Source organism: Rhinopithecus bieti, unplaced genomic scaffold (assembly GCF_001698545.2).
Source record: "Rhinopithecus bieti isolate Rb0 unplaced genomic scaffold, ASM169854v2 scaffold_4104, whole genome shotgun sequence".
In the NCBI taxonomy this organism is placed as follows: domain Eukaryota; kingdom Metazoa; phylum Chordata; class Mammalia; order Primates; family Cercopithecidae; genus Rhinopithecus; species Rhinopithecus bieti.
In genome coordinates, this window is record NW_016804554.1 from 2537382 (window position 1) to 2554164 (window position 16783).

The following is a 16783-nucleotide window of genomic DNA, read 5'->3' on the forward strand; positions in this document are numbered from 1 at the left end:
GACGGAGTCTCGCTTTGTCGCCCAGGCTGGAGTGCAGTGGCCAGATCTCAGCTCACTGCAAGCCCCGCCTCCCGGGTTTACGCCATTCTCCTGCCTCAGCCTCCCGAGTAACTGGGACTACAGGCGCCCGCCACCTCGCCCGGCTCGTTTTTTGTATTTTTTAGTAGAGACGGGGTTTCACGGTGTTAGCCAGGATGGTCTCGATCTTCTGACCTCGTGATCCGCCCGTCTCGGCCTCCCAAAGTGCTGGGATTACAGGCTTGAGCCACCGAGCCCAGCCTATATATTTTTAAATAATATGTGTACACTAAGAAAATTTAATAAACTTCACAAGCATCTGCTGTTTTTCTACTAATAGTTTTCTAGTTACCTCAAAAGTAAACCTTTGTAAAATATGTAGACAAATGTGATCAACCCTTGATATTAAGGAATATAAGCTATACTTCTTTGTTTCTACTATAATTTGCATCATACTGTCTTATACTTTGTATGATCTCAGTAATTGTTTATCAATAATACGAGAATTATCTATTGGGAACTTTAAAAATTGCTGTGTAAGGGCTATTTCTAAAGTTGCAGGGATGGCTTTTCTCTGGTTATCTTATTTCTGCATCTATGTTATGAGCTCTGTGAGCAGACACTAGTGATTGTTTTTGTGAACGTGACCAACCCTTGATATCATCATACTTGATAAAGATAAATCTGGCAGCATCCTGTGGAATAGATTTGAATAAGATGAGACTGCAGGCAGAGTCAAGATTACTATCTTGATCACTCTTTCCTTCAGACTCCCTACTGATTTAGTCATTTTTTTTTCTCTTTAATCTGTTTTCTTCATGACTTTCTTGTTCTCCACCTACTTTGTATGTCATCATTTTGCAACATAGTGTCAATTATCTTCTAATATTTACAGAAATCACTCATTTACTGTGTTTGACCCCGATGCAAGAAAGTTAGCTTCATGGTGGCAGGGGTTTCCTTCTCTTCCTCCCTCCCTTCCTCCCTTCCCCTTTCCTTCTTTCCCTTTCCTTTTCTCTTTCCCTTCCCTTCCTCCCTTCTTCCCTTCCTTCTTTCCCCCTGTCTCCCTTCCTTCTCTGTTTTCTCCCTTCCTTCTTCCCTCTCCCTCCCTCTGTCTCTTCACTCCGTCATTCCCTTCCTTCCATCCATTTCTCTCTCTCCCTCTGTCTGTCATTTTTAGTTCTAGCTCTAGCTCCTGCTTTCTTTTAAATATAATTCTACCACTTTGAGTAGTCTAGCACATAATTGGTGTTCATTGTGTGTTTATTAAATAAGTGGACTCCCAAGACCTCAGTACTCTCCTCATTCCACACACTATATGACTGATCTTATAAATGCTGGTGGTTTCAGCTACATCTATGTCCAAATGGTTATTAAGAAATCTAGCTCCATTCAAGATTTCTTCACTAAATTTGAGATACTCTTAATCTCAATAGGTACAATACCACTCATCATCTGTTCTCCAAAACTTGTTCTCCTATACCTAAACATCAAGTTAGGTATTATGAGTCACCTTTGACTCTTGCATTCTTTTTTTAGAGATGGGATCTCCCTCTGTTGCCCAGGCTAGAGTGCAGCACAATCATAACTCATTGCAGCCTCAGACTCCTGGGCTCAAGTGATCTTTCTACCTAAGCCTCTTGAGTAGCCTCTTCCATTTTTAACAGGAAGAGTCATCTTCCACCAATCCATCACCAAATCTTACTGATTCTACATCCAAAAGTTTTATTTAATCTGCTTCCTATCATTGTATGTTCTATCTTAGTTCTCCTTTTTATTGTCATCACCTACCGTCTAGGGTATTGTAACTGGTCCCCTTTCTTCAAATTCATACTCTGTAAAACTCCTAGAATTATTTCTTTAAAACGAACTTTTGACAGTGTCACTTTCCAGTCTAAAACTACTTTAATGATGACCTTTTGTCAGGCCCATGTGGTTCTCAATTAAACTGGTCCTTTACTCCTCTCCAGCTACATTTCCTATCACTCTGTGCCTCAGACACCATTCATATTTCTCCACAGAGGATGCTATTTCTCTACTCTATGCCTTTGTACCAGCTTTTTCTGAAATACGTTTCACCTTCCCCATTTGACTGGCTTACTCTTACTCATTCTTTATATATTTTTTATTTTTTATTTTTTTTGGAGTCTCACTCTGTTGCCCAGACTGGAGTGCAGTGACACGATCTTGGCTTACTGAAACCTCTGCCTCATGGGTTCAAGAGATTCTCCTGCCTCAGCCTTCTGCGAACTGGGACTACAGGTGCCTGCCACCATGCCCAGCTAATTTTTGTATTTTTAGTAGAGACAGGGTTTCACCATGTTGGCCAGGCTGGTCTGGAATTCCTGACCTCAAGTGATCCACCTGCTTTGACATCCCAAAGTGCTGGGATTACAGGTGTGAACCACTGCACCAACCTCTTACTCATTTTTTTTTTTTTGAAAGATTTTATTATAATGGGTGTTGGGCTTTGTTAAATAAATTTGCTGCATCAATTGAAATTATCAGGTGGTTTTTGTTCTTTATTGTACTCATGGCATGGTATGTATTACATTGGTTATAATGCCTAGAATTTTTTTATTATTATTATAGACTTAAGTCTAGGGTACATGTGCAAATGGCAGGTTTGGTTACATATGTAAACTTGTGGCCATGTTGGTGTGCTGCACCCATCAACTCGTCAGCACCCCATCAAGTGTCATTTATATAAGGTATAACCCCAATGGCAATCCCTCCCCCTCCCCATGATAGGCTCCGATGTGTGATGTCCCCTTCCCGAGTCCCAAGTGATCTCATTGTTCAGTTCCACCTAGATGAGAACATGCGGTGTTTGGTTTTCTGTTCTTGTGATAGTTTGCTAAAATATGGGTTTCCAGCTGCATCCATGTCCCTACAAAGGAATGCAAAATCATGCCTTTTTTTATGGCTGCTAATATTCCATGGTGTATTATGTGCCACATTATTCTTAATCCAGTCTGTCACAGATGGGACATTTGGGTTTGTATCCAAGTCTGTTGCTATTGTGAATAGTGCCGCAATAAACCATGCAGTGTGCATGTGACTTTATAGCAGCATCGATTTATAATCCTTGGGTATATACCGCAGATGGGAATGGCTGGGTCATATGGTAAATCTAGGTTCATATCCTTGAGGAATCCATACTCTTTTCCATAATGGGTTGAACAGTTTACAATGCCCACCAACAGTGTAAAAGTGTTCCTATTCTCCACATCCTCTCCAACACCTGTATGTTTCCTGAACTTTTATATGCATTCTAACTGGGTGAGATGGTATCTCATTGTGGTTTGATTTGCATTTCTCTGGATGGCCAGTGAGATGAGCTTTTTCATGGTGTCTGTGGCGTATGAATGTCTCTTTGAGAAAGTGTGTTCATTATCCTTTGGCCCACTTTTTGATGGTTTTTATTTTTTTCTTGTAAATTTGTTGAGTTCTTTGTAGATTCTGGATATTAGCCCTTTGTCAGATGAGTAGATGAAAAAGTTCTCCCCATTTCTGTAGGGTTGCCTGTTCAGCTTTGATGGTAGTTTCTTTTGCTGGGCAGAAGCTCTTTAGTTATACTCATTCTTTAAATTGCATCTCAGGCAGTAGCTCCTCCAGCCCCTTTTCTCCAAACTTTGACTTGTGATAGATGTTCTTCCTTGGTGCCTCTAAAATGCACTTTGCAGGTATCTGTAACCACACTTAGCATATCAGTGAATAATTATCGATGTCCCTCTCTACCTCTAAACTGTGAAATCCTTGAGGACAGAGACTGTCTTATTCTACTTTGTATTCCTGTTACCTAGCATAGGGCCTAGCAGTTGCTCAATATATGTTATTTGAAAGAATAAATAAACAAATGAGGTATGAGGGATGCATTTTTGATTAGTGTAACCCTTTATATTAGGGAAGACATTTTCTGTAAGAGGCAGCTTGAAATGACACTGATCCTGGGGACTGGGAAAATTATATTTGGTAAGGAAAGAAAAGTAACTTAATCCCCCTGGACCTCAGTTTTCCCATTGATGAGATGATTATGTTCAACAGCATGATTTTGTTCATCCTTCCAAGTTTAAAATATTATCTGCATCCTGGAGGTATTTGGCACTGTTTGGAGATATTTTGGTTGCTGTAATGAAGGAGAGTGCTACTGGTATCTGGTGGAGGTCAGGGATGCTGCTAAACATTCTACAGTCCACAGAACCAACCCCACAAGAGAATTATCTGGTGCCAGATGATAAATTCTTGTTTTCTTCACTTATTCTGCCTTATATTTTTAATTACTGACAGATACTATACTATATGACTATTGTTTTTGTTGCCTCTCTCTGACAAGAAGTTAAACTTTATGTGCAAAGAAAGACTTTTTATTTGTTTGGTAATTATGTGTTGAGTGAGTGAATAAATGACCTAATGGTAAGATATAACAGTGCTTCGAAGTTGTTAGTTAAAAGTTATGATGTAGATCATTTACCCTTCTTTCATTTCTTATTTACAGGACTGGAGAATTGGGAAGCTTGATAGCCCCTTGTAATGCCAATTGTAACTGTTTGCGATCATATTATTATCCTGTCTGTGGAGATGGAGTCCAATATTTTTCTCCCTGCTTTGCAGGCTGTTCAAACCCAGTCTCACACAGGAAACCAAAGGTAGCTTATGTCTCCTACTTTTCCCTTAGTAAGGCAATGTGTTTATGGGTTTCTATCTTGACTTCGCTAATGGGGTTATGCAATGCCTATTGCCTTCCTGCTCCACTGCCTCCATTAAGCAGCCCATGATGTCTCTAACTGAAATGGATTCTTTTTCCTTCATGCCTCTTGCAGTTATTGTTGAAAAATCAATTTGGAAATTACAAATATTTTAGCAACATCACTTTGTTGCAGTTGTGAAATATCTTTTACCTTTTCAAATTGTTTTATGGTCATCCCTCAGAATACATGGGGGATGGGTTCCAGGACCCCTGCATATACCCAAATATGCCATACTTAAGTCCTGCCGATGGCCTTGAAGAACTTGCTTTAAGTCAGTGCCTCAGTATATATGGGTTTTGCATCCTGCGAATACGTGTTTTTGATCCATGTTTGACTGAAAAAAAATCCGTATATAAGTGGACCAGTGCAGTTCAAACCTGTGTTGTTCAAGGGTCAATTTTATTTTTCCTTAAATATACTTTAAGATCTTTGAAGGCAAGAGAGTTTTCCTATTTTCACTAGGTACAGTTTATATAATAGAAACTTAGTATTTGTTTTATTTGATGTACCATGAATACATTTATAATATTCAAATCAATTTATTTTAAAATACAAATTCATATTTAATTCTGGATCTGAATACTAATCAATGTGCCTGGATGTTATTTCTTTTTTGTATGGTTAAATAGTTTAAAAGAACTCAATACAATTTTATTGTACTATATCTTAGAATCTAAATATTTCATCTTAGCTAAACTTAAGAGCCTTGGAAATAAATAATATTCAGATTATGAGTAGTACACAGTATATTATGCATTAGTAGATAATGTGATAACTTTAAAAGGATCTGAGGGAAATATATACTGTGGTATAAACAAAAACAATGAATAAGATGTGTAAGAGTTATATGACAATTTTGAATATTTGAATTTTTTTTCTGTATATATGACCAATAAATGCTATTGGCTAACTTTGATTAGAAGCAGATTATGACAAGGAGTTATTAGGAAGGGTTTTAGTCACATGACTAAATATATATAGACACAAATACCATCCTGCACAGGGAAACAACACAGAAAATCTAATACCCAGAGCATATTTAAAATAGTTTTGGTTATTTTGATATGGTTAATTTAATATTTATATTTTTCGCCAAATGCTAAGATAATTACTGTCTTACACAGCAGATTGTCTTCTAGAATTTTTTGGGAAGAGCAAATGATTTTGACTTGCAAATTTTCTATTTGTCCTGACATTTTTATGTCCAATCAGTCTGTGAAATAATCAATTGATTCACAATATTTTTTTCTTATGAAATATTTCAGATAGGCAATATATATTTATAATACTTTTAATAAACACCCATAAACATTTGTTCACAGCAATACAGTTTTAATCTTATATTTCACACCAGTGACCCAAACTACAAAATCTGACCTTGACTAACTGCTGTATTGCAGGCAAATGAGAGTTGTAAAGTTTCATTAGGATAGAAAATACTGTTCTCAGTTTCTCTCCTTAAAACTTTTAAAGGCTGAATTACCTCATTATTTGATACATCTGATTGCTGAATATGTAATAGTAAAGTTTGGAGGTGTCATCTGCATATTTGGTTTTCCTGAATTGGTACCAGAGGTCTTAGAATGGCTTTAGCACCAAAAAAAAAAAAAAGTTTCTGGCCTTTGGAACAATGAAAGCACTGCTTCTCTTTGATATCTCTGGCTGTGCTCTGATTTCGTTAAGGACTTAATGTCTAGAAAAGATTTACAGTAAGGATAAAGGATATGGGACGATGGAGTTGAGATGTAAAATGCCTTTAAGAAATAATTACTGTTGTAAGAAGCCTAGAATGTGCAAGATCACATAACTTATATTCCCATTAAATTGTTCTGTAAGTCAGTAATTACTATAGCAGGGTACAAGCTGAAGTAGTGGCCACAAAAGTCAAATACAAGTAATTCCACATCATAAATATGGTTTGTTTCCACTTGTTTAATTTCTTAAGGGTTAAATATTCTCTCAGCATAATTTGTTGTATATGGATTAAGACAGTATGAGAATGTTTGCCATGTCTAGAGAATACCTAATTTACAATAATTTATTTTCTAAATAATCACTTTCATTGTTTTGTGTCTAATATTTTAGGTGTATTACAACTGTTCCTGTATTGAAAGGAAAACAGAAATAACATCCACTGCAGAAACTTTGGGTTTTGAAGCTAAAGCTGGAAAATGTGAAACTCATTGTGCGAACCTACCCATATTCCTTTGCATTTTCTTTATTATAATTATTTTTACCTTTATGGCCGGTACTCCTATAACTGTGTCTATCCTAAGGTATGTAGTATGTTGAGAAAGTTTCATTCCCAAGGCAACATGTTGATGGAAAGCAAATGGACTTGGGGTTCATTTGGGGTTCATATTGACCATTGGTTCAATACCAATCAGCCCTTACAAGAGCAGTAGTTCTGTGGCATTGGATAAGCGCCTCCACAGAACCCCAGATGTAGAAGATTTAAATGATATGCACGTGAAAGTGTCTTCACATTGCCTGCCTAGCTTGTGCTTGGTGTTTTCTCTGCTTCTTTCATGAAACTTCAGTTGTGAGCTGGAGAAATGTTCAATTTTGAGTATCACAGAAATAAAATGCCTTCCAATATGCCAGAATCAGAATGGCAGGCATTCTACCTTATGCATTAGGCACTGTGTCATTAAATCTTCCTTAAGCGGTGCTAATCAATAAGAAAGTGGCTGTTACCTGTGTTGTTCACCTGTGTTTTATGTTTCCAGTTGCTCTTCCTCCTTCTATCCCACTATACAAACACATTTCATACCTGTCCTTCCATAGAGTCATCAGTCTTTGTATATCTTTCCTAATGAATTCTAGCATTTTTCTTTTTTTTGTTCTTTAATATTTACTCATTACCTTTTCTCTTTTTTACTGTTTATTTGATTTTTATTTTAAGCTCAGGGGTACATGCACAGTTTTGTTCTTTTTGCTTAGGATAGCTTTGGCTTTTCTGCACTGAAGCCATTGGGTCCTGGGCTTTTCTTTACTGGGAGACATTTCATTACAGCTTCAACCTTGCTACTTGTTATTGGTCTGTTCAGGCTTTGGATTTTTCTTGATTCCGTCTTGATAGGTTGTATGTATCTAGGAATTTGTCCATTTTTTCTAGATTTTCCAGTTATTGGCATATTGTTGCTGATAGTGGCCACTCATGATCCTTTAAATTTCTACAGTATCACTGTAATGTGTCCTTTTTTATTTCTGATTTTATTACTTTGCATCTTCTCCTTTTATTCTTGTCGGTCCAAGGGTTTGTCAATTTTGTTTAATTTTTCATTGATCTTTTGTATTGTTTTCTTCATTTCAATTTCACTTATTTCTCCTCAGATCATTATTTCCTTTCTTCTACTAATTTTAGGTTTGGTTTCCTCTTGTTTTTCCAATTCTTTAAGATGTATCATTAGATTATTTGTTTGAAATTTTTCCTCTTTTTCGACGTATAGCTATAAACTTCCCTATTAGTACTTCTTTTGCTATATCCCATAGATTTTGGCATGTTGTTTTCATTATCATTTGTTTCAATAAATTGTTCTGTTTTCTTCTTAATTTCTTTATTGACCCACTGGTCATTCAGGAGTATATTGTTTAATTTCTATGTATTTGCATAGTTTCCAAAATTCCTCTTGTTATTAATTTCTTGTTTTATTCCATTGTGGTCAGGGAAGATGACTGATATTATTTCAGTTTGTTTGAATGTTTTAAGACTTGTTTTATAACCTAACATATGGTCAATCTTTGAGAATGATCCATGTGCTGACGAAAAGAGTGTGTATTCTGCAGCTATTGGATGCAATGTTTTATAAATCTCTATTAGATCCATTTCATCTATAGTACAGATTAAGTCTGATGTTTCTTTCTTGATATTCTATCTGGAAGATCTGTCCAATGCAAAGCATGGGGTGTTGAAGTCTCCAGCTATTATTGTATCAGGGCCTGTCTCTCTCTTTAGCTCTACTAATACTTGCTTTGTATATCTGGGTGCTCCAGTGTTGGCTACATATATGTTTAAAATTGTTATATCCTCTTGCTGAATTCACCCCTTTATCATTATATAGTGACCTTCTTTGTCTCTTCTTATAGCTTTTGTTTTGAAATCAATTTTTTTTCTAGGTATAGTGACTTATATTCTCTTTCAATTTCCATTGGCATGGAATATGTTTTTCCATTTCTTTATTTTCAGTCTGTATGTGTCTTTATAGGTGAAGTGTTTTGCTTGTTGGCAACAGGTCAATGGGTCTTGTTTTATCATCCATTCAGCCAGGCTGTGTTTTTTCATTGGAGAGTTTAGTCCTTTTAGATTCAGTGTTATTGATAAACAAGTAAAAGAAAACTAATAAAACTCTACACCTTAACTTTGTCCCCTGGCTTTTATCCTTTTGTTGTTTCTATGTATATCTTATTGTACTATGTCTTGAAAAGTTGTTGTAATTATTATTTTTTATTGGTTCATCATTTAGCCTTTCTACTTAGGATAAGGGTGGTTTACACACCACAGTTACAGTGTGATAATAGTCTGTGTTTTTCTTTGTACTTATCATTACCAGTGAGTTTTACACCTTCAGGTGATTATTTACTGCTCATTAATGTTCATTTTCTCATGGAAGTACACCCTTTAGCATTGCTTATAGGACAGGCCTGGCATTGATGAAATCCCTTGGCTTTTGTCTGGGAAAGTTTTTACTTCTCCTTCATATTTGAAGGATATTTTAACCAGATATACTATTCTAAGGTAAGAGTTTGTTTCCTTCAGCACTTTAAATATGTCTTGCCACTCTCTTCTGGCCTATAAGGTTTCCACTGAAAGGTCTGCTGCCAGATGTATTGAGGCTCCACTGTATGCTATTTGTTTCTTTTCTCTTGCTACTTTTATGATCCTTTCTTTATCCTTGATGTTTGAGAGTTTGATTATTAAGTGCCTTGAAGTAGTCTTCTTTGGTTTAAATCTGCTTAGTGTTCTACAATCTTCTCGTACTTGGATATTGACATCTTTCTCTAGGTTTGGGAAGTTCTCTGTTATTATCCTTTCGAATAGATTTTCTTACCCATCTTTTTCTCTACCTCTTCTTTATGACCAATAACTCTTAGATTTTCCCTTTCGAGGCTATTTTCTAGACGCTGTAGGCATGCTTCATTGTTTTTTATTCTTTTTTCTTTTGTCTTCTATGACTATATATTTTCAAAAAGCTTGTTTTCAGTCTCACTAATTCTTTATTCTGTTTTATCGGTTCTGCTACTAAAGGACTCTGATGCATTATTCAATATGCCAATTGCATTTTTCAGCTCCAGAATTTCCACTTGATTCTTTTTTTTGTTTGAGATGGAGTCTTGCTCTGTTGCCCAGGCTAGAGAGCAGTGGCCATGGTCTTGGTTCACTGCAACCTCTGCCTCCCAAGTTCAAATGATTCTCCTGCCTCAGCCTCCCGAGTAGCTGGGATGACAGGCGTGCACCACCATGCCCAACTAATTTTTGTATTTTTAGTAGAGACAGGGTTTCACCATGTTAACCAGGCTGGGTCTCAAACTCCTGACCTCAAGTGATACATCTGCCTCAGCCTCTCAAAGTGCTGGGATTGCAGGTGTGAACCACCATGCCCGGCCAATATCACTTCGTCTTTTTGTAAAATATATCTGACAGAATTCTGAATTCCTTCTCTGTGTTTTTTGAATTTATTTGACTTTCCTCAGCACAGCTATTTTAAATTCTCTGTCTGAAAGGTCATATATTTCTGTTTTTCAGATTGGTCTCTGATGGCATGAGCTCGTTTGGTGAGTTCATGTTTTCCTAGATGGTGTTGATTCTAGTAGATGTTCCTCAGCATCTAGGTATTTAAGAGTTAAGTATTTACTGTAGTCTTCATTGTCTGGGTTTATTTGTAGCCGTCCTTCTTGGGATGGCTTTCCATATATTTGAAAGGACTTGGGTGTTGTGATTTTACTTGTATCTGCTTTAAGGGGCACCCTAAGGTCAGTATTGCTGTGGTTTTTGCAGAGTCTCTCTCTCTCTGTTGCGAGCCACCTAAAGCTGAAGGTGGAGTGATGCAAACACCTCCGTGGCCACCACGACTATGATTGCGCTGGGTCAAACCTGAAACCAGCACAGTGTTGGGTCTTTCCCAAGACCTTCTGTAACTACTCCCTGGTTACTGGCTCTGTTTGCTTAAGGGCTTGGGGCTCTACAATCAGCAAGTGGGAAAGCCAGCCATGCCTGTTTCCTTCCCTTCAGGGTGCGGAGGTCCTACAGGCACTGGTGGGTCTAGAAGTGCCACCCAGAAGTCAGGGACTAGAGTCAAAAACCTTAGAAGTGTACCTGGTCTGTTGTATTACTGCTAAGCTGGCATGAAAACCACACAATGTAGTCCTTTCCACTCTTCTTTCCCCTTTGCAAAGGCAAACAAACATCACCCCATAGGCACCTCCACCCCAGGCCACGAGGAGTACTTCCAGACTACCACCAATGTTCCCTTATGGCCCACTGCCTCTTTAAGTCAGGTTGTTGTGAATGCTGCCTGGCCTGGGACTCACCCTTCAGGGCAGAGGGCTCCCCACTGACCCAGGACAGGTCCAGAAATCAAGTTCTGGAGTCAGAGTCAAGTTCTGGAATTGGGAACCCCAATAACCACTCTTCCCTCTCTTCTCCTCAAGTGGCAAGAAAGGGTTTCTTTTGGAACCTGGAGCTGTGCAGCCTGGGATTAGTGGAGGAGTAATACCAGGACTCCATTGTCTGTCCCAGCTTGTGTCTCAGTATGTCACGTGTGCCTCCAGTCCACTGTCTGTGAGCCTAATTCAGCACTAAGACTTGCCCAAGAGTTGCAGTCCCTATGGTCTAGACTGCCTTTCAAGTTAACTTGGACACACAGTGCTGTAGCCCTTGGTGGTGAGTTGTTTTGTAAGCACTGAAGTTTGGACTGCTGCCTAGGAGATTACCCTCTGGCTAGGGCTGGTTTAAATGCTCCCTCTGTGGGGGGTGTCCGGTGAGTTGGTCCTTTCCTTTCTGCTCTAACAGGACAGCACTGATTTTATTGCCTCACAATTGCTATACTCTCCCTCCCCACCCCCAGAGAGTCTCTCTGTACTACACTGCTACTGCCTGAGTTGGGGAGGGGTGGTGTCTGAGATTCAGGACTGTTTTATTCAATCTCTTCAGTGCTTCTTTCAGAAATATAAAGGTCAAACCACGTATTAAGAGTGCTCACCTGACTTTTGATTCTTGTTAAAGTGTTTTTCTTTTTTTTTTCTGTGTAGATAATTATTAACTTGGAGCTTTTCAGTCCCTCATCTTGTGCCACTCTCTGGCTGTTTTAGCTATTCTGGAATTTTTTTGTTGTTGCATATGAATTTTAGGATTGCTTTTTCAATTTCTGTGAAAGATGCTATTGGAATTTTGATGGAAATTACACTGAATTCTGTAGACCACTTGATGTAGGATAAATATTTTAAAATATTTATTCCTCCAATTCATAAACGAGATATCTTTCCATTTATTTGTGGCTTCTTCAATTTCTTTCATCAGTGTTTTATAGCTTTCAGTGTACAAGTATTTTACCTCTGTGGTTAACTTTATTCCTAAGTATTTTACTTTTCAATGCTAGTCTAAATTTTGTTTTTTACTTGATTTCTTTTGTTCATTGTTGGTGTATAGAAGTGCAACTGATTTTTGTATTATGATTTTGTATACTGAAACTTTACTAAATACATCTGCTAGTTGTAGTGCTTTTTTGGCAGGATCTTTAGTGTTTTCTACATACATGACCATGTCATCTTCACAGAGATAATCTTATTTTTACTTTCCAATTTGGATACCTTTTATTTTCCTTGCCTACTTGCTCTGGATAGGACTTGTAGTACCATGCTGAAGAGAATTCGTGAGAGTGGGCATCCTTGTCCTGTTCATCTTAGAGGAAAGGCTTTCAGGTATTCACCATTGAGTATGATGTTAGCTGTGGATTTGTTATATCTGGGCTCTGTTATATTGAGGTACACTCCTATACATAATATATTGATGACTTTCATGGAAAATATGTCTTGTGAATGAATACCCTTTCTCCTTTACATTTATTAAAATTAATAAAGACTAGTGACTCTTTGGTGTTATTTGCAATGTGTTAGGTCAGATAACATTTTTCTTCTTTTATAATTCCAGGAAGATTAAACCATTTATAAGCTCTTACAAATGCATTGTTTATTTTGTGTTTACAACATTTACTTTTAATATAGGAATGCTAACCTCTTATAAATGTGAACTTGCTCAAAGAGTGAATATACTATTCCGCGTTTTTTGGTCTCATATGTATTTAATGTTTCCAGGTGTGTTAATCACAGACAACGGTCCCTAGCCTTGGGAATACAATTTATGTTCCTTCGATTATTAGGTATGCCATTTCTCTTTATTCATTGCTAAGTGTTGGCTATTGTGGTTCAATAGTGTTATTGATTTTTTAATTTATGGCCTGTGACAAAAAAAAATTATAGTGGAAGACTAGGCTACATCATTCTTGTTGAAGGAAGCCATTTTCTAATGTTTCAGATATAGGATTATTTACATATTGCATACTTTTAACCTACCTGCCTGGTTACCTGTTCTAACTCGATTGCAAATAAAACCTTAAAAGGTATATCATATCTGTTTCAAATATAAAATATGACCATCAACACATAATTCCTTTTCTCTCTGCTTTTGTCTCTATTTGTGACACTATTGTGTTACATTAGCAATTAAAAATGATGTTAAAATGTTTCAATAGCAACTGTGGTATGGATATTGTGACTAGTTAAGAATTATTGGAAGAAAGAATTTATACCAGAGAATTTTATAAAGTTCCAGATACAGGACAACTTACAAGAAAGGCAGACATAGTAAACATAATATTAAGATTATTTATTAAAACAAAAACAAAAAGTGCGCGCATTAGAGATCACCTAGTCCAACTTGCCGATTTTTTCAGATGAGTAAGTTAAGGTTCTGAAAAGTGCAGGGTTTTGCCCATAGTTACACAACTAGTGATATAAATGAAACTAGGAAAATGATTCCTAACTGTGAGTCTAGTATTCTGACTGTATCATGCTACAGGTCATGAAAGAACTGACTGGATGTAACTGAAATCTTTGTCTAAAAATTACTGCCTCAAATAATTGGAAGTTCCTTAGCTATATGGAAGTTGAGTACTTCATGACTTCTTGGAGATGGTGGCGGGTATATAAGATAGTGATATTCCTAGATATGGTATTATAAGACTATATATCTGTATATACATACACTAATACATACAGAGATCCATGTTAATTTATATACACATGCCCACTCACATAGATATAACATATATTGTAGTTCAACAGATTTATTTGTGCATCATGAATAATTTATTTTGATTTTTTAAAAGTATAATAGCTAATTTCAAAGGCACATTTATTCATTATATTAGAAAAGTGGTGAATTGAAATATTAACTGTTAGCCTGATATATATTGGATATTTCTATTAAAATACTTTTTTGAATTGATTAGAAATACATAGTAATTACATATAATTATTTTAGAATATTGTATCTGTGCTTTATATTCCTTTGACTCGTGCATGAATTAATTTGCATGTGGACAGATGAATATCTATTTTTATTTCTATAAAATATATGTATGATCATGTATAAAAAGATCTGTAATTCTAAACTATAATCTTTACCCTTGTGTATTTCACCCATAATTCTTTTAGGAACAATACCTGGACCAATTATATTTGGTTTCACAATAGACAGCACATGTATTCTTTGGGATATAAATGATTGTGGAATTAAAGGAGCTTGCTGGATTTATGATAACATCAAGATGGCCCATATGCTAGTAGCCATAAGTAAGTGGTGATTTCTTGATAGTTTTAGAGTAAACTAAGAACTTTAAAAAAAAATCTCATTGTTGGTTACTTAGGTCATAGTTATTTTCAATTGTTCAGTCCACATTGTTGAACCATCCAGTAGTCTTCCTGAAGCAGAGAACACTTATCACAGCATGTTATGAAAGTCTTTGAACGGATGGAGTCTGCAACGCTCAGTGTTAAATACAAGAAAATAAAATTCTAGCCGTCATTATATCATACAGTATATACTTTTCTTTTAATAACTTATCTCAAATATTTTTGAAAAGTATACTTGAAAGGTAAAAGAGAATTCTGAGAAACTCCCTGGAATGATTGTCATCTAGGTATCTAGGTGTTGCAAACACATAGAGCTCAGGCAGGGAAGTATCTTTTGTCTCTAAAGCACATTGTGAGGAACCTTTTTATAGCTTAGAAGGTTAGCTATGATGTTCAATTCTTTTTGCCTTTTGCAGTTTGTAATGTCTTGGTTAAAGAATGAATGAAATTTAAGGCAAGATTAAGGAAGCAGAACAATGTATCTAGTTTATACTAGTAAAATAAAAGTTGAAATTTAAAATTTGAAAAATAACCTAAGAAACTAAAATATCTTAGAGAAATCCTGAACGTATGTATACATATGTATCTAATATAATGTGTGATTTTCACTGTGATTATTTTGACACAAGTATCAAGATAGGCTTATGATTACTCTTTACATGCATGTAAATCCAGAGTATACTTTCTGAGTTGATAGAGATAGAGTAATAGAATATTTGCTGAAGAAATAATGTATAAATTCATATAGCACTTGGGGAGTAAGTATTGACAAGTATAGGCAAAATGAATCATCCCATTACTTTACCTGTTTTTAAAAACCATTTTTTATTCAATTTTTTAAGCTATATATTTTACCACAACCATGACTACATACAATGTTTTATGTTTAAAATTTATTTAATTCATTTTGTTTGTACTTTTGGTCAAAGAAATAGACAGATAACAAATTGTTCATTTTCCTACCCAGTGATGAATGTGGGAATTCCCCACAAAATACATAAAATCTTAAAATTTTCAGAATGAAACAAATAAAAAAAATTGTAAGTTGTACCTATGTAACTAATCATTCTATAAATCTAGTAATGTCTAGATGAATGAGCATTCCTGTTTTAAAATAGATGTTTTTAAACAAAATATTAATAATCAACAAAAAGAAACCAGCTACTGCAAGAACTATACTGTGAGACCACATTGAATTTATTAGGCTGGCAATTATTAAATGCTTATACTGTGGTTGGAACTAGTTTAACTTCATATAACTTCATATTTAAATCAGATTTACTTGAAAATAAATCGAAGTTTGTGAAGTGAATCTTAATGTTTCATATTTTTAGCTGATAAGAAGAGTAGATTGATTAAGTATTGAGTGTGATATTCTACCACAGAGGCTTTCTTTTAAGAACTCCAAAACCTTTTTAATTTTCAGAATTATTTTCTATCCTGGACCAGAATGTTCTGCAATTTATTCAGGTTCAAGAATGTTACAAACTACTTTCCCTCATTATTGACTTTTGGTTGCTTGCAATTTTTTATAGATATGATATTGTGTTTTTAACAAATTTATTTATTTATTTTTGAGACAAGGTTTCTCTCTGTCACCCAGGCTGGAGTGCAGTGGTGTGATCTCAGCTCACTGCAACCTCCACCTCTAGGGGTCAACTTATCCTCTCACGTCAGCCTCCCAAGTAGCTGGGACTACAGGCTCATACCATCATACGTGGATATATTTTGTACTTTTTTTTGTTAGAGACAGGGTTTCCTATGGTGCCCAGCCTGCTCTCAAACTCTTGGACTCAAGACATCCACCTCTGTCAGCTTCCCAAAGTACTGGGATTATGGGCTTGTGTTAACAAATCTAGACCGTGGCCCAATTCCTATTTAGTTTTTACAACACTTATTTTACCAGAATGTACAAGCATAACCAAGAATAAATTAATTATTGTACTCTATTACTGCTTAGAAAGAAAATAAATACTACTGCCTTGAATTGTATACAAATGTTTTTTCTTTCCCCTTAATGTTTCAAAAATTTTAAACATAGAACTCTAATGGTTATGTAATTATTCTCTTTGAAATTGTTCTATTCATGAAGATTTTCTCAG

General features: G+C 36.0%; 1 protein-coding gene across 1 annotated transcript in view; it reads left to right on the top strand.

Annotated features, from left to right (window-relative positions):
* Positions 1-16783, top strand: part of SLCO4C1 (solute carrier organic anion transporter family member 4C1) — a 65388-nt gene that overhangs the window by 45080 nt on the left and 3525 nt on the right. The window contains 5 exon segments of the mRNA XM_017869174.1: positions 4517-4667; positions 6855-7045; positions 13083-13147; positions 14484-14642; positions 15066-15092. Of these exon segments, the coding sequence (XP_017724663.1) occupies positions 4517-4667; positions 6855-7045; positions 13083-13147; positions 14484-14642; positions 15066-15092 (593 nt within the window).